The sequence below is a fragment of the Battus philenor genome, unplaced genomic scaffold, assembly GCF_028537555.1.
Source record: "Battus philenor isolate CCGP_79_NKW_IND1 unplaced genomic scaffold, ilBatPhil1.0.hap1 SCAF_22, whole genome shotgun sequence".
NCBI lineage: Eukaryota > Metazoa > Arthropoda > Insecta > Lepidoptera > Papilionidae > Battus > Battus philenor.
In genome coordinates this window covers 5,441,226-5,459,221 of record NW_027181685.1, presented here as the reverse complement: position 1 = coordinate 5,459,221, position 17,996 = coordinate 5,441,226, and the positions used below count along the sequence as shown (strand labels likewise).

Below are 17,996 nucleotides of genomic sequence, written 5' to 3'. Positions count from 1 at the left end.
ACCATACGAGGTGATTTGAAATAAGTCTAAAAGTTTAAAAGGTGTGAATGTATAGTTCATTTACTGTTAATTAATATATGGTACATTAAATCCATTGACCAGTAACCCAGCGGTAGAGGATTGAGGCGATAGGTAGCGGATTTGATTCTCGGAATACAATCTTACATTGTCTTATATTTTGTCCATTAATTATATAGGATTGCCACTGCTCACATACAAGTCTTAAGAGGATAGACGGCAGCATCCTTTGCGTGCCATATCACTACAATGCGATGACCAACCCGCCAGCCAAGCGTGGCGATTATGATATATCCTCCTATAGATATTTTCGAGAAAGGCCTATGTATTGCAGTGGGCTTCAAAATATTTTCCTACATTTATTCAGAAAGTGAATGAGATATATTTCAATGTAAATACTAACAATAAACGCTACATTTTTATAAATGTTAGAAAAAAGAGACTGCCTAAAATTTGATACCAGAGACAATCGTATGATGTCACACTACTTGCCATTGATTGTTCGAATCTCATGTAAAATAACTTGCTTCATACTCGCTACACTATGGTCTTATCGGAACACAATAATTTACGTCTTGTAAACTTACAATTAGGGAATCAAAGGCGGGACACTAAGGGTCAATGTGTATTGATAAACAATTTGTATATAAATTTTAACGCATTTAGATACTTTTGTTAATAATTATAAAATTTTGAATACAATATTAGAGTGAATATTATTATATATAATAAAAGTTTTTCGATTGGAAAATGTCTTTCATGATCGAAGGAGGTCACATCGCTAAATATATATGAATAAATACATATTGGGAACATAGTTGGTGTTGTTAATAGCCATAAAATCAAGCGGTGGTAGCCTAGTGGTAGAAGGCTGAGACTTGAGATCGTAGGTCGCAGGTTCGATCCTCTAGATACAATGTTATGTAATTTACGCTTTGTGCATTATTTATATAAAATTGCCATTGTTCACCTGCTAAGCGTGGCGATTACGGTATGTCTTCGGGAGAGACCTATGCTTTGCAGTGAGCATCTGAAACGACGACAACGATGTTAATAGTAGCTTAACGGTTTCTTTAGTTTTTAATTTAGATTAATTGTATTTTTAAGATTTAACTAAATATGTAAAGTTAGTTGAATTAATAAAACACTCAGCGCGCTTAGAAAAAGTCCATTCTACGTCGCGTTTGCTGTGTGGTCTCCACTTTAGAAACTAAAGGTCCCCCTGACCATCTGTTTTGCGTGCTTTGTGACCTCAATGCTATTTGAACTTGCTCACCCGCTAGTCTATTTCGGTTACTAGCGTTCGTCTATAGATATTATACACAAATTAACAATTCTCCATTAAATACTTTATCGTCACAATAAAACAATAAATTGTTGGACGGATTTAGTGTCGATCGAGAACACTTTATTATTTATAACCCTCTCCGTAATTAAATAGAAAAACAAGTCTCTGATATCAACATAGTTGAGTGGAGTTTAAATTGAGTTAGTGCTTTCAGGATCACAGGTTCGTTTATAAATATATTACGGTGCAATCGTTTTAATTAGTAAAAGAGCAAAACACTGTGTTTTTTTCTATTTAATTGATTACTGAAGTCAATGTTACGAATAAAAGTTACAGTTTAAATCACCATTGATTATTACCTAATCGTATTCAAACGGTGGTATTTTTTGTTTGTCAGAATCAAACAATATTTCTTAGCTGGGTTAATATGGATTATTGTTAGAAGGTAGTAAGTAAAGCTATTAAAGACAAAAGAACTAGAAACTATACACTTAGCTAAAACAATAAAAATAAGAAATTCGAATGTAACGAAATGACAAATCAATAAGTGAATACATAAATTGAAAACTGTTACATAGCAATCCAGGAGGAACGGTTAAGGATAAGAAATAAGCAGTGAAAGATAAAGGAATGGAAGATATTGTGACGAATAAACGAAGATTGTGTAGGAGAAACTAATAAGGATATAAAAAGAGTGAGATAATAAAAAATGAACGTGAATAAATGATTAAGTAAAAACTGACCATGTGAGTTCAAGACAGGGGCTGTAAGAATAAAAAAAACATGTTAACATAATTAAATGTATTCTGATAAAAATCCTTTAAGTAAGCAAAAACGTTTAGGCGTAATGTTAAAACCAAATATACAAGCTGTTTGAAGTAAATGTTTATATACCATGATCAGTGCTTTTTGAATGTTCAAATGTAACAAAGACATTAAAAGATTTTTAATGACAAGTGGATTATAATAATAAGTAACGGTAATTATATTATTGAAATATAAGAATAATTGAGTACGGCTTTTCACTAATAAAATATATATAGCTATAAACCTATCTACATGATGATTGGCTTAAAACGTAGAAGCCAAAGAGGTTAAAATAGACCAACCATAAGTAACTAAAAAGTTTTAACGCTGTTATGCCTTTAAAACAACCTGTATAAAGTAATCATTCTGAAACTCTATAGGAATTTTGACAAGCCAATAACTTCGAACGAACTGTGCATAATAATTAATAATTAAATTTAATACATTTAATCTTTTAAGCTTTTATACCTTTAATCCATCAACCTGTATAGCGCTATTTAGTGTAAAAATGCCAAATTTATTTCCGAAATATCTATTATAACATTTTTATTACTTTTTAAGTATCAAGATCTCGCAAACACTGTATACAACTTAGCTACTCATCTTTTGCCAGCGGCAGTTATCGCGTTATTCTAGTTAAGTCGCTTTAGTTACTACTCTTTACCACAGACGAACGTACGGATGTTACAACGTATTACAAGTTATCTTTTTGTTCTTGAGTGAGTGAATTTGAGTAAATAATTACGTTATGTAGATAAATTCATTTTAAAAATGTTTTAATTGTATAAGTTTACCAAATCCTCAATACCATATTCATATTAAGATATTCCATGCTCAGTAATAGAGGTCTGCTGCACGAAATAAAGACGAAGTTAATTATTAATAAACAATAAGCTCTAATAAGTATTATTTCTGTTTATCGAACTAAATATTTGTTAATGAGTATATTTGCTCTTGTCTTCAATCTTAAGGTGCGATAGGTAAAGATGTAACCATGGTAAATGGTTTTAAAGATAACCTATGTATTTTTATTATGAAGACAATTACGTATACAGATAGAGTAATTGGTTAGAAGTGTAAAAGCTATAAGGGGTGACGTATACCTGATTTGTTATTGATTAATATAAGGTACATCCTGTGCAAAAATCAATGGTTTCAGAAGTTATAAGTAACGTAGTGATAATATAGTAATAAAGGGTATTCAAAATTCAGATACTGCATATTAGTATTATTTAACATTTTACTGTGTTCCTTCATACTTTATATTTGCTGGAATTTATTGACCAATACTTTATGCTAGGTGTTTGTAAATAGGTGTAAAAGGTTTGAAGATTTTTGTTGACAAATAAGCTATATATTCACTCCTTTATAGATTTTACTCCTATTACTAATGTTTTTATATGTTAAAACGGAAACACCGGCACCGGAAAACGTTATTTAAATCTTTTGTCAAATAGGACAAGGCGTATACACCAGACCTCTTTTTATTTTTTTATATAAAACAGTGTGATATTAAAAGAATTTATATGAGGCCAAAGAATAAACGTATTGTTTAATTTACCGTACTTTTGATTTTGTTTAATAAATGTTAACGTAAAAGATGATATTTAATGATATGATGTCTGGTCCATTCTTTATATTAAGCTGTAAAATGAGCGGTTTATCCTCTTTTAGTAAAATTTCTATATGTACCAATAATTTAATATAGTTTTCATACTGCAAATATATAAACCATTTCTTTTTATTACAGCAATGACGCGATACATGTATTTGGGTTTCTTGTTTGTTCTATTCCTGACGTTTGTAACACAAGGTAAGTGTAGTCTTTTCAGTTAGATAATACTGTCAAATCTTGTTAACAATATCATCATTATTTCAGCAATAAGACGTCTACTGCTAGACAGAGACATTCATTTTAGATTTTCAATAGAACCGGGACGAAGCGGCCTAAACCCAACGTCTTCCAACGACCTTAAAAAATTGACACCTTGCGGACACGACCATTTTATCTTTTTTTAACCAGTATCCTTAATTAAAATGTTATTAATACATATGATTTTCCATATGCATATTACATACACTGTTAGTGTGAGGTCGTCGAATTATGGTCTAAAGTGTCATATTGTGGTGGTTACTATGATTTTAAAATACAAATAGTATCTTTAACTACGGCGCCTTTCAAACAGGAACACAGCAACACTTACGGTATTTTATCTAGAAACTTCGATCGTTATTGACGAATTACGCAGAGAGAGCAGATACAGACTGGATTTTAACTAAATTTTACATGCAACGATTACATACAACCGCGACAGAGCTAACCGCAAATTAAAATTGTCCTTTTAAATACAAACTCTTATTTATTAGTATACGTGTTTATAACCAGCTTATACGAAAGCTGTGCTTCTACACACAATCGTAACTAAACATATTTAAGATAACAAATGTTTGTTAAGGATATTATCACGAAACTTGTCAAATTTTGAAGTAACTCGGTGCGGCTAGTACGTATACGTAGAGTTCTAGTTAAAATACTTCAAGTGAGTCTTGAGGAGTCAGCGTGAACCAGCGTACCTTGGCGGCCATCTACCAGTGCTGTCAGCAAATTAAGTCTGTTCAAATATAACCGTAAGTCTCTAATTATATATTTATATGTTCAATAAAACATTTCAGCTTGGGGCATTCGTTGTTATTACTGCAATAGTGAAAACAATACAGCATGCCTCGACGTGAACGCGTACAGTGAAGATATCCGCTCTCGGATCGTTCCGATAGTCGAATGCGAGTCTGCCATACCCAACCCTGGCGGGTACAACTTCTTCTGCAGGAAGATCTCACAGACTAGTAAGAATATTTCACTATCTTTGCTTTAAAATATTACAAATTTTAGTAGAAATATTAAGTTATCTGCATTTATTAAGTACTTTTGTTAACAACTGTCCCGATCCATATCCGAAATGTAAGAAAGTTTCTTGATGGATCTGGATGTCTACCTTGATGCTATCAACAAATTACTATTATATTTGCTTATAAGCAATGGTAGTCCACCAGGACTGGGACATGCGATCATGGTTTGCGTCATTTATTTTTGGCAACAAAGTAGTCAAACGTTTTAAATTTAGTATAAAGATGATTTTTTTGTGTTAGTTTTGGGCTTGTAAGATAAAAGAGAGATATTTATTTACAAAAAAACATGGGTCTTCGTTAATTAGATAGATAACTTATCTATAGTTAATAATATTGAAATGATGTTTCAATAATAGTAAAATGACTATTTAAATTATTACTAACACAAAACTTATGTTCTCAATTTTCAATTATACACAAAAACAGTGTAGTGCGAATACTACACAAATTTTCTAATATAAAATCCGGTGTAACTCCACCCCTGCACTCGTTTTTTTCACTTTTTAGAGTACGATTCAGTAGCCCAGTAAATGCGTTAACGATGGTGGGTAATTTAGTGCAACTGAAACTGATATACCGCGCCTTAAATATGCGCGCGGTGAGACGGAAGGAAGTGCGAATGCACCCACCTCGCCACGCTTTTCTCGGAAGCATTACAGCGGTTTTTGTAGTATTATAATTACCATTTCGAATCGGGACATTAACAAACTTAAGAGGTTGAAAGTTCGTCTTGAAACCAAATCTAAAATATTATGGGGACCGCAAAGTAATGTCGCTTTCTTAGGTTAAATTTACATGATTACATTTTTAACAAGTATTTATTTCTTATCAACAATATACGCAGGAGAACCTGCGTTATCAACAACCTTTTGCCATCTAAAATACAAATTTTCAATGCCGTAGCGGTAAAAATCTATCGATTTTCTGTAAAACATGTCGATCGAAACGACATTACTTTCCAGACCCTTTAATATTTATATCAGTTACAATTACTGTCTGTTTAAATGACATTATTTTTTTTTAGTTTTCCACTCGCATCGAGAGTCCGACATTCGTGTGACTCGTGGCTGTGGCTGGATACGACACCCGAAGCCGTGCTATCGCGATGACAATGCAGACCATCTCGGCATCTCGTGTCAATGCTTCGATGACTTCTGCAACTCATCCGACCGACCGGATTCTATGTCAATGGTCGGCTTGTTCTTTTTCTTCGCCGGTGTTTTATACTTTTGGCGTTAACAAATTGACTTAATGCAGTCATGCATGCATATCAGTTAATTATTTTACTAAAACTAATCAATAAACAAACGAAACTTGAACTTTAGTATCAAAGTATATATGTGGCAACGACAACCAAAGATTTATAATATACATATGTTTTATGTATTTACATATTATTTACTTGTGTATATTTATATATTATTTACAACTGTAAACAGTAGTTCATTTACATAAAATAATTTTATTTTTATTTAGTTATTGTCCTACCGAAACCGCTGTACCACAAAATAGGAAAGAATTATGATGGGGGGGTCGAGAAAAATGAGAACGGGCAGCGACTCCGTAAGCGTTAAAAGCTGCTGAACGGAAGCACTGATACTCCCTCTCGTCTTGCTGTGCGTTTATCTCAGGCGTGGTACAGTGGTTTCGGTAGCATCGTGAGCATTAAATTATATTCCTAGACAGAAAATTGTAAGAAGTTCTTCAATGAGAGCTTTTTACAACTCCTAATGAAACTAAAATTGTAATTAACATCATAAAAATATTGTATTAGTAAGAGTAAAGTTTGGAAATTAGGAAAAATAATTCAAAACATGTCTTTCACGAGCACGAATACCGACAAATCATTAATCAATTAACTATGAAATGCTATGTTAGTTATATTAATCAAGTGGTACACTAGATAAATTAAGTGTTTATCGAAAAACAATGTCATTAACTAAGAACTTTATATAAAAAAATCTGTACTTTAATGCACTAATCTACCTGTTTTAATAAATTTATGACTATACAAACGCAGAGGAGTAGAAAAACATAATAAGACCATGTTAAATGAATGAAGTGCATAAAGAAATAAACCTAAAAATATTCATCGTTAACGGTCACGTTCGAAAGGAAAAGAGAAATTAGAAAATGAACAATTGAAATATGAATTCTAAAATCAATATTATTGATCAGCTACTTATGCAAATAGAACGAACATTCACGGTAATCCTGGCGAGGACAGAGATAACAACGACAGGGCGGGCGGGGGCGAAGCTCCCGCGGTGTCCGACGCACACGGGCTGATGTTTGCTCGCTTATTTAATAAAGCTCGTGTTGGGCCATTAAAACACCATGTTAAACTTAAATAAATATTACATTTGTGATCATATTTATTTAATTTCGATTTCCGGAAGCTCATCAAACCAAAATAAATATATAACAGATATATTCCTTCTATTTTTTTCACTAACCGTTTTGATCTCGTACTTGTGACGAATCTTTAAGACTTCAATGAACACAAAACTTGTTATTTTCCTATCGCTGATAGACAATCCGTCTCTCCAAAAAAGAGTTAGGTTAATCAATCAACTACCAAATCAATCCACCCCGTTAATCCAGTGCAGATTTAGTTTTAAAACAAACTAGTTTTCGTACTATGATTTAATTTATTGCCTGCGCATTGAGCAATTAAAATTGACACAGTGTGCACTTGTCTATTTACTATCATCATCTTCGTTATTTCAACCCTTAGACGTCCACCACTGGACATAGGCCTCTACTAGGTTTTCAATGAAGCCAGGAAACGACCAGAGTCTTCAGACGACCACGACAAGGTCGTCTATCCTTTTTGTAGGATGAAGTGCTACGACGTAATTGTGTGTACCTGGTCTCTACTTTACAACCTGAAGGCCCCAGAGGTCATCTGTTCTGAGTGTTATGCGCCCTGTTCACTGCCACTTTAACCATCTATTATACGACTATAGCTACTTGTTATTATCTAGCCTGTAATCTGCAATTTAAATCCACAATCATTACTCTATCTGTTCATTACTCTAACAAACTTTACTGTATCCCATGCGTGTGTGCGCATGCTTGTGCGTGCGTGTGCAATGTATACTGAATTATTAGTATTATGTTTGCATTCAAAAAGACACTTATAAGAATTTTATTCAATAACATTTTTAAGTAAACTGTGTTGTCCCCGTTATGTATCTTAATATAAACTTTTGAATTTAAAATTATATACAAATTACTTATTGCTAACATTTATTTTATAATAGACACGAAGATTTAATAAATATTTTTATATGATTTTTTAATTTTAATTTTTAATTTAACTATTACACTGGGTATCAAACTTTAGTGTAAAATTAAATATTTCGTACATGGTCTACATTAATATTACATGAACAAACATCAAAAACAAAGTCTTCTTATAAATTCGGTCAAGAAATCAGTATGGATTTATGAATAATTACTGATAATGTAAATAAATACCGGAATAACAGGAAAAAGATTTGTGTATATTTTGGCGCATGTCGCTACGACCGACGACGGGCCAAATGCAAAAGCCTTTGCGGTGGCGTTCGTACACGTTTGTCACCCATTACTGTTCTATATTTTATGTCCTGGATTGCTTGCGCGACACGTGTATATTTTTGAGTCAATTTAAAGCCAATATCCATTCGTTTGCATGATAATAATTGCTTCTCTATGAGTCTTAAGTCGAGTCTTAACCATATATTTTGACATTATTTTTTTTTTCAAAATATTGTAGTTTTCATAAATAAAAGTCAACTCCTCATTAGCAACTAATTACAAAATGTGAACGTTATGTTCATTATATATCGTTCACGTCGGAGAAATTGAGTCTTATAAAGTAAGAAAGAAGAAAGAAAGAAACCAGACGTGATCTAATGTTGGTTAGAAGTGATATTTTTTATTGTTATTCTCTTAGGCTTAGAGTCATCATTTTCATTATCTGCCGCCACTTTTCTCTTATCGAAGTGTTTCTTTTTAACTATCTTCACATCTGTTTACCGATTGGCAAGTTAGAGTGGAAGAAGGCAGGCCTCCTAGCGCGCTGAACACTTGACTGATGGTTACTGGCACCTATTTATCTGCTGGGGTCTCTAGATTCTGGAGAAGAGACATCTGACCAACAAGCGTCCACTCGAGATGGATGAATGACTTTGTACAGAACGTTGAAATTCGCTGTGTTTAGATGACTTCTAATCTGTGTTATTGGAAATATTTGGGACAACAATATGAATATGTGTATTATTCGGAAAAGTGTGTCAAAAGCTTAAAGAAATATCTAATTTAAAAAAATCTGTTTTAAAATAAAAAAGAGTGGCATTTCTTTGATAGTTAAATCGTTATAAGGCTAATATATGAGCAGTGGTAGCCCAGCGGTAGATGACTGGCCATCGCAGGTCGCAGGCTCGATTTCCAACATACAATTTTAAATAGATGAAATTTCAGACAAAACGACAAAAATTCAGACTTTATGCATTAATTATATGGGACCCAACAAACAAACAAGTTTCAAAAGGTGGGCATCGATGTCTTCTGGGCACCAAAATACCACACTGCGATCGACAACCCGCCTGCTAAATGTGGCGATTATGGTATATCCCCCCATCGTTTTTAAGGTCGTTAGATGATGTGGGATGCAGGCCGTTTTTAACGGCCTAATTCGAAATCTATAGAGTAAGCATATATTTAACAGCGGTGGTAGTCCTACGGGTGAAATTATAAGGAATATACAGTTTAAAGAATTCCATGTCAGGGACCAAAAATTTACATTTCTTTAAGCAAGTAAGGAGTACGTTGTTATTTAATTTCTACTTTATTAAATTCATTAAATTTTATTATCAGCCAAGATCGGTTAATAATAGTTTAGTTTAATAGTATAAAAGTTTGTGCAGTAGAAGTACGTATCTGCGGGTTTGTTAATTTCCAAGAGGTAAAAATTTTGTTTCGCCCGTTACTTTGAATATGTAAAAATATAGAGCTACAATGTGGCACTTTGTATAATTTTATTAATAAATTGTAGAAGTTAGTTATTATACTCATTTTGAAAGACAAATCCTCACACAGATTATATCAATGTAAAATGTAAATGGAAACTTATCTAGAATATTCTTTAGGGATTTTAAAAATAATCAAGAAATGAATTTTATGAAATTACATCTACATGAGACAGTTCAGGCTACGGGAAGGTACATCTATTTATAACTAGGGCTTAATTAAAGAAATAAAACGTCTTATTTAATTAAAGTTGCATAACAATTTTTATTCAATAAATTGTGCACATTAAACGACGTAATACTAAATTTTATTTTATTTATTTTGCCAAAATCATTTCCTGAATAGTCATTATACTAATTCCCCCAGCCTTCGAAATTATTTTGGCAAAATGTTATCTACTGATCAATTTTTATTAGTTAGAAAATGGTGGCAAAGTTTTTTTCTTATCGCAGTACAAAACAGTTATTAGTTGATATAAAAATTGACAGCCTATTAGTTTATGAAGTCAAAATAGTTATTGGTTATTAGCAGGTTTTTCGATGCATCACAATACAAAGCAGTTTCTGTTTGACATGTTTACTAGTATAACACCGGTTTATTTTACGCATTATCATTAATTGTTTAAATATATGTTTAATTGTTACATTATTCATAGTTGTTAAAAGAATCAAGCTATTAAAATCTAGTACGAAAGACATGTCCTATAAGTTTAGAGTTTTGTTCAGTATGTAAATTTAAAATAGAATTACTTATTTTATGGTTTTGTTTTAAGCCAATGTGTTATTACAAAAAAATTAAACAACTCTCATGTAAGTAATACTGGAGTATAAGTATTGTAGCATTATGAAGAGAGGTAATTAAACATGTTTCGTTTGCCTCTTTTTCCTTTCGATGTGTTCTTCTTCTGTCACTTCGGGTTCACTGCGCTCGGTATCGTCATTCCAGCTGTTCATATCTGTAAAAAATATATTTTTAAGCTTTCTTACAACCTGTATTATTAATAATCTATAGGAAAGATCTATGTCTGGATGTCGAACAGCTGAATTCTGATGATGAAAAAGCAAGTCATCACGGTATATCGTAGTATGATGTTGGTAAGATCGCCAAATTTCCAGAATAAAAATAAAACGAGCCGTGGGTCGCCTGTTCTAGTTAGTAAAAGCGTGTCAAATGACAACCCAGGCCGAGGTCCGTCATCGAGGTTTTAGTGTATTTTTACACTCAAGAGCTTTCACCAAGTGACATACCACCGGGAAATAAACAACGTAAGAACTCAAGCCTAGGTTCCTGAGGTATCCGTAGAGGTTAGGTATTACAAAGAGATTAGCTTGAGGCTAAGTTAACGGTGCTAACACTTAGGCTCAGGCACATTAAAACCGGTTAAACTGAAAACCGTTAGTGGCCAGCAGTGAATTCATAATATAGTTCTTAGCTATTATCAATGAAATGGAATCGTGAAAATGGAGATTATAATTGTTTTTTGTTTTAAAATATGAAACGATATCACATTCTCTTCCATAAGTAAGGCTCGAAAACAAGGTCCTCATTTCGACTCACAGTCGCTCAATGAGTTATGTAGAAATCAACGCTCGGGATTTTTCTACGAAATGGATTTATATAACATGAGATCCGTGAACAATATAGCCCAGCTGATGGGCCTGTTGAAATTACAGTAGGCATGCTTCATACAGTACACAATTAGTAGCCACTGAGGCTTTAAACCTTTTAAGGTCGTCGGAGAGCATTGAATGCTGGCCGCTTACAGGTCTTATTATAAATCTGGGAGAGACGAATCTCCAGCTCTGGATATCCTACGGTTGCAATGATGATGACATTGAAACATTTTTAAACACGAGTAAGTTCTCATTTCTTTTTAAATAGAAATACATAAGTTTATACTTGTTAAAAATGGCCATGAGCAGTTCAATGACGTGCAGATTCACGTGAATATGCTAAAAAACTAAACCATGGTGTTTGTACCTCTACTTTTACTTACCATCATAACTAAACGATCTGCCAACGCGAGGTCCAAACCACATGCCAGTGTTCCCGATGTTGCTTTCTCTCTTCACATACTCGTGACTCCGTTGCTGTCCTAGAAGGATCTCGGCCAAGCGAAAATCGGCATGGCTCAAGTTAGGCTCCGCGTAGCCGAAGTTGCTACGACCTACGCGCGGGAAGGCGTACAGTTGACGTTTCGCTGCCAACTCTGAATCTGTGTATTTTTAAACTTGTATTGAATTTTTTTACAATCGACTAACTTCATACTGTCACAAAATTATAGTTATAAAATAGTTTTAAAGTGATTATTTTATTTAGGTTTATGGTTCTGGAGTACCACAGACCGACAACAGCAGTGTAGAAACTTAGAAATTAAATGCCGTCTGCTTCCAACCGGTCCTAATGGAAATCTATGAGTCGACCTATGCCTAGTAATGGACGTTCCACGGCTGGAATGATGGTGATGTTGATTTTATTTATTCGATTTAATGTCTCGACAATAACAAACTATTATATACAAATCAGTACTTTTTTATTGGATTTGATGTTAACACGCCTTTTTAGGCTATGAATGTTGTCAAATATTTGATACTCTGATTCTCTTTAAAAAAAACGCTTTTCGCGACTTAGCAAAGATGAAAGGAAGGTAAGGCAGAGTCGTTATCGAGTTTCACCCGCAGCAACACCCGAGGCGATTATTTTTTATTTATTTAGGTAAATATAGCAAAAATCCATAGAATATTGTTTACTGTATTCTATTGAGAAAACGATTTGCTTTTTGTATTAAGGCGAAGAAACCAAAATTGGTGAATGGTAAAAAAGAATTTGTGCAGTGGATTTATAACATTAATAATTAACATATTATAACAAGGATTCATAATTCGGTAAATATATTTTGTAATAAAAGTAATAATTTATTTCAAAAAATTGTTTCATTAAATGTTTAAGTTGAAAAGCAAAACTGTTTTAAAACGGCAGTAAGGAACACCAACAGATCTATTTCACAGATATTCATTGCGTAAGTGCTTTTCGATAAAACATAAAAAATTTCTACCCTTATAAAAAAATTTAAATAAAATTTTTGTGGAAAAAAAATATTTTAAGAATTAATAATTTTAAGTAGATGTATTTTTTATGAAATGCAATTTGAAGATTACAATTAAATAAGAAATATAAATTCAAACATGTTTATTGTAAACAATTTTTTTTTCGAACAACTGTTTTTGGCCTTTCGAACAATTGTTTTCCCCACATTTTTCATTTCCGTGTTACTGTTCAGAATGAAATTTTGTCGTATTGGTTAAGATGTTAGGGTAAGGAAATTGTTTGCAAATTTATATGGTCTAGTTCGGATATTGCGTCATTTCTGTTACATTTGTTTAAAGTTTATTTGCGAGATCGAAACGTTATTGTTGTTGGTGTTATTGCCCACACACAAAAATAAATATTCTTCATACATATACGCAAATTAATCAATGAAAGAAAAGATATCTATAACTTTTGTATGTGGTAAAAACTGCCAACGAACTAGAATTTTATATCGTAATTTTAAATAAATAAATTACCACCTTTTATTTGAGATTTGGAGGAGAAGAAACTGATTTTTAAACAGTAATTATTGAGAGTTATTGAGAGAGAATATAAGTAAGCGGTGATAGAAATGGACATACACTTTTGTTAGAGATATTTCTTTGGAGAAGGTGTATACCTTGATATCCTTCGTTAATTGGCACTTGCCAAGTGTTGTGAGCTCGTCCTACCCTCGGAAACGGGTACAGGTTCAAAACACCATCGCGACGAAGTTTCACGCTGCTGCCTGTAACATAGTATTATCGGCATAACAGTACTATCGATAATATACAATGTATAATCTTTTAAGTGGTGGATGCATTACTTACATACATTTGCTGTCAATTAATGTAATGTACAGAGTATACAAAAATCAAATGTTTCAGAAATAAAAAATAACGTAATTATATTGTAGCAAGGAAATATGTTTACGTAAATTAAGAATGCGCTTAAAATTTTATAATCCACAATGTTTATTTATACAAACTAATTATTTTTTTTACTTCATTGAGAACAAAAGAAATATAAAGTATAAAAATAAAACTGTACATTTTTAAAAATATCAGTAGGCTTATTTTTAAATTGTGATAAAGCGGTTGAGTTAAAATTAATCTGTAAAGAATCTTCTAAATGCCGTTTTCTTGTAGAAGAAATTTCTACACACAGTGCTTTAAACTGCGGGCGAAAAGCGCTTCATATAAATAATGGTAATCCCCAACCATTCATATCAATGAGACGCTAAGCGCGTACAATATGTTCGTTATTAGTATAACCTAAGTGTAATATATAAAATTGTAAAAATCTATATAATTTATGATGTTTTTGCATTGACAGTAGTTTTCAATTAACTCGGTATTTACGTATTGTAGCATCTGCGTAGCATAGCTACGATTTTAAGAGTTTTATTTTATTTAGAAAATAGACTAGCATTAACGTCTAAATGAAATTGAAACTAATGATAAAAATAACTTTTGTATCTAATGACAAAATGCCATACAGTGTGCATAGTCATGATCTTATGAATTTCAGTTCAATAATTTCAGCGACAACGTCGCTCTACAAAAGGAAATAGGATGTAAATAAAATGTGTTGACAGTCATTGTCGTCATCTTTTCAGCCCATAGACGTCCACTGTAAGGCATTGGCTTCCTCATAAGATATCTATGAGGGTTTAAACCATAATCGCCACGCATGGCAGACGAGTTTTCGATTGTAGTGTGGTATTACGGTACGCAGAGACCGCTGCTGCCTAACCCCTGAAAACTTGTTTGTGAATGGTGGCAATCATATATAATTAATGCAGAAAGTGTGAATTACAAAAGAATGTAACTCACAATTTTAATCACAGGGTAGCCGAGTTCTGTTAAAAGTATGTATTGTAAAAGTCAGATGTGACGTGCATTAAGAGTGTCTTATAACCAACGTCTAGTCGAAATTTGGTAACCGAACGTATTTTTAAAATATTTGCTATTTAAAAAGTAAATGAATATTATGCAACTTGTGATGTTTTATGTATTACTGTGACCACAAATCTTTATTTTTCTTATTTATTAACTTTCTTGTGACGGCTATATATAATCATCAACTCCCTCTCTTCTGTAAATGACAGACAAAAACTCTACTGTTGTAGGTTCCATTTTTAACGTTAACAACATTTTTCGTCAATCCGTGTTCTAAGTCACTCGTAACTACAATTACATTTAACCGAACGTGTTAAAAATTGTAACATGCAATATTGACAAATAATCTTAAAAGAGAGCGCGTAGTTTTTGCAAATACATTTTTTAAAATTTTATTAGATTGGCCACTACCGACTTTGTTACCAAGATTTCGGCTTGATATTGAATTACGGGAAAACCAGCACATCTCCGAAAACATATTTCGTATTATGTTTTAATAAAATTCCTATGATCATGAAATTTTATATATTCATATAATAAGGCAATACTATTTACAAAATCAATCGATTGAAAGCCTGTTATAATGAACAAACTTTTCGGAATAGGCGTTAAGACTTGGACCGTCATTTCACCGCAAATAGTTCGACTCCAATTCCCAACGCCATGTCTTGTGAACTTTATTCATTACATTAAAATATTCAAGCGTCATCGATCATAGATAAGTTAACTAATTACTATAAATTTCGGATAAATCATGCTTTTAACACAATTAAATCTAAAATTATTCACATTAATTTTAGAAAATTGAAGGGAGACGTATAATATTTATTTAATTGCAATTAATATTTAGAATTTACCAGTAACATACATTCCATACTTTTATAAGCAGTGGAGTTGGAGTTTAGAGGTAAAGGTGTTGGCTTATTTGTATTTGTATAGTAAAAAGCTTAAAACTGTTACTAAATCTTTACACGTATTATAAACAGCCTGTATAAAGTAACCTATCTGGAATCGAAATCATAAAATATTTTTCTTTTAAAATAACTTTATGACTGTAATAAGTCTACAGGGACAGATAGTAAACAATCAATAATTTTAAAATTTTTATGTATTTTAATTTTTTTTATTTTTATAATCGGATTATGAAAACGATTTTTTTAAATATTATCTTTACCTTAATTACTATTTATTAACAATGTTTACTTTGGATAGGATATACCATATATTAATGGACAATAAATGATCTAAACATCTAACTCTTTAAATTTTTAACACCTTTGATCAATCCCCAATAAATGAAGTAGATCTTTTTCAAGTGAATGTAAAATTCTGCATATAAGGCTCTTGATTATTTAGCTAAATTTTAACTGGCCTTCTTAATTTTCGCCCCGAGCCTGGGACTACGTGGCCCATTCCTAAATCCGGCCCTGCGGTAGGTTCGAGATCACTATTTTGATGCACGAAAAATACCGACTCATTAGCCCCATAACTGTCATTACTATACTATACTATGTCATTGCGTACAGCCGTTCTGGCGCCGCCGTGGTGCCTACGTAAAAACTTACAAAAGAGATCATTACGACCAGTCATCTTGTACCATTATTTGACTCGAATCAATTTTGTTATTGTAAACAATCAGCATGATATGTTTATATATCCAAATTCCAAAATTTGAATTTAAATAGATCATCGTAGAATTAAGTAAAAGATAATATTTTAATTTTTATGTAATAATAGAAGTTTTAAACGTACGTTCGTTTAAAGGTACGAACGTAATTTTCTTATTATATTATATTATATATAAAAAAGTAAGTATTTATTTTAAAAATTGGCTCGTTCATAAATCCATGCCCTATAAATAAATGCAAGGAAATGGTAGAATTTTTCAAACTATAATTTAAAAACTGTCATCAAAATAAAATGCCTGTATCTCTTGATACGATACTAGCCAATGTACTATTGTGAAATAAAAAGAATAAATACATAGAAAGTACTTACAAGAAACTGTTGCTAACGCTGAAATAAGGATGCAGACCGACACGGCGACTCTGGTGAACGACTGCATGGCGCCTGCTGAACAATACGTTTATAATTGAAAAAAAAAAGCCACACTAAGAAAGAAAAACATAGTTTTAACTAATTTAATTAAATTGTCGAAAAAAGGATGTACTGAAGAGATTGAATTAGATATGTTACCTGATTGAATAACCTTACACAAATATTAAACCTTAAATTTTGAAAAGTGAAAAGAACGTTTAAATGAGTCATCAAAAGTTACGTGAATATGTTTTGAGACATTACAATTAGAACCTTTTCATATGCCGTGATTTGCTGATTTTAAGGGTGATAGACATTTAGTAAGACTTATTTTGAGGCTACGACCTAAGCAGATTCCATTAATCAAATTTACTTTTTGAAGCAAAAATCAGACTGTTCTAATTGCAGTTTATAGTTTGGATGAAAATTTGCATCGTGTGTTAATGGAATGTGTCAAGAATCTAAGTAAGAAAATATTACTGGCGAGGGAATTGATGTTTATTCTGTGCGACACCGCCCTTTTTTTTGTCGGAACCTAAGTCGGTTAAACGATTTTGCAGATTGACGTCTATGTTATTATAATCAAGCTTTTTTAATAATAATTCAGTTTCCAAAAAATAATAATTATATCTATTTGAATTCTACAGATTCCGTTCAGATTAATGTTTTGATAAAACATCAATGTACATGTATTTTTCGTAAAATAATTTCAACCGCGATGTATTCCAGGCACGAAATTAAATTTTGAAAAACAGAAGAATTTTTTTTAAGTATCGTAATTAATTTAATAGCTTGGAGATTAATAATATTTTTGATTTTTTAAAAATGGTAGCAGTTCTATATGGATTTGCCGACGTAGTCCTTTTTAATATATTTAAAATCTATTTATATATCGACGTTAAATATCATCAGTACATCCATCGGTTGATATGTTCAATATTTTTGAGGAT

At 32.1% G+C, this 17,996-nt stretch overlaps 2 protein-coding genes across 2 annotated transcripts; one reads left to right on the top strand and one right to left on the bottom strand.

Moving 5' to 3' along the window:
• Window positions 1-3,867: 3,867 nt before the first annotated feature.
• On the top strand, window positions 3,868-6,427 carry LOC137923811 (uncharacterized). Its single transcript, XM_068767081.1, has 3 exons — window positions 3,868-3,926; window positions 4,787-4,957; window positions 6,045-6,427. The coding sequence occupies exons 1-3, from the start codon at window positions 3,878-3,880 to the stop codon at window positions 6,257-6,259; spliced, it is 435 nt and encodes a 144-aa protein (XP_068623182.1). The 5' UTR covers window positions 3,868-3,877; the 3' UTR covers window positions 6,260-6,427.
• A 4,469-nt stretch (window positions 6,428-10,896) lies between these two features.
• Window positions 10,897-17,074, bottom strand: Capa (Capability). Its single transcript, XM_068766811.1, has 4 exons — window positions 17,008-17,074; window positions 13,749-13,856; window positions 12,036-12,254; window positions 10,897-10,994 (listed from the first exon to the last, which is right to left on the bottom strand). The coding sequence occupies exons 1-4, from the start codon at window positions 17,072-17,074 to the stop codon at window positions 10,897-10,899; spliced, it is 492 nt and encodes a 163-aa protein (XP_068622912.1).
• Window positions 17,075-17,996: the final 922 nt, after the last annotated feature.

What these genes read in the sequence shown, in the direction of transcription:
- LOC137923811 (XM_068767081.1), top strand. Translation starts at nt 3,878, where the DNA reads ATGTATTTGGGTTTCTTGTTTGTTCTATTCCTGACGTTTGTAACACAA. An exon ending in CCTGACGTTTGTAACACAAG is followed by an intron (nt 3,927 to 4,786) that starts GTAAGTGTAGTC and finishes AAAACATTTCAG; the next exon opens with CTTGGGGCATTCGTTGTTAT. An exon ending in CAGGAAGATCTCACAGACTA is followed by an intron (nt 4,958 to 6,044) that starts GTAAGAATATTT and finishes ATTTTTTTTTAG; the next exon opens with TTTTCCACTCGCATCGAGAG.
- Capa (XM_068766811.1), bottom strand. Translation starts at nt 17,074, where the DNA reads ATGCAGTCGTTCACCAGAGTCGCCGTGTCGGTCTGCATCCTTATTTCA. An exon ending in AGCGTTAGCAACAGTTTCTT is followed by an intron (nt 13,857 to 17,007) that starts GTAAGTACTTTC and finishes ACTATGTTACAG; the next exon opens with GCAGCAGCGTGAAACTTCGT. An exon ending in AATTAACGAAGGATATCAAG is followed by an intron (nt 12,255 to 13,748) that starts GTATACACCTTC and finishes AAAAATACACAG; the next exon opens with ATTCAGAGTTGGCAGCGAAA.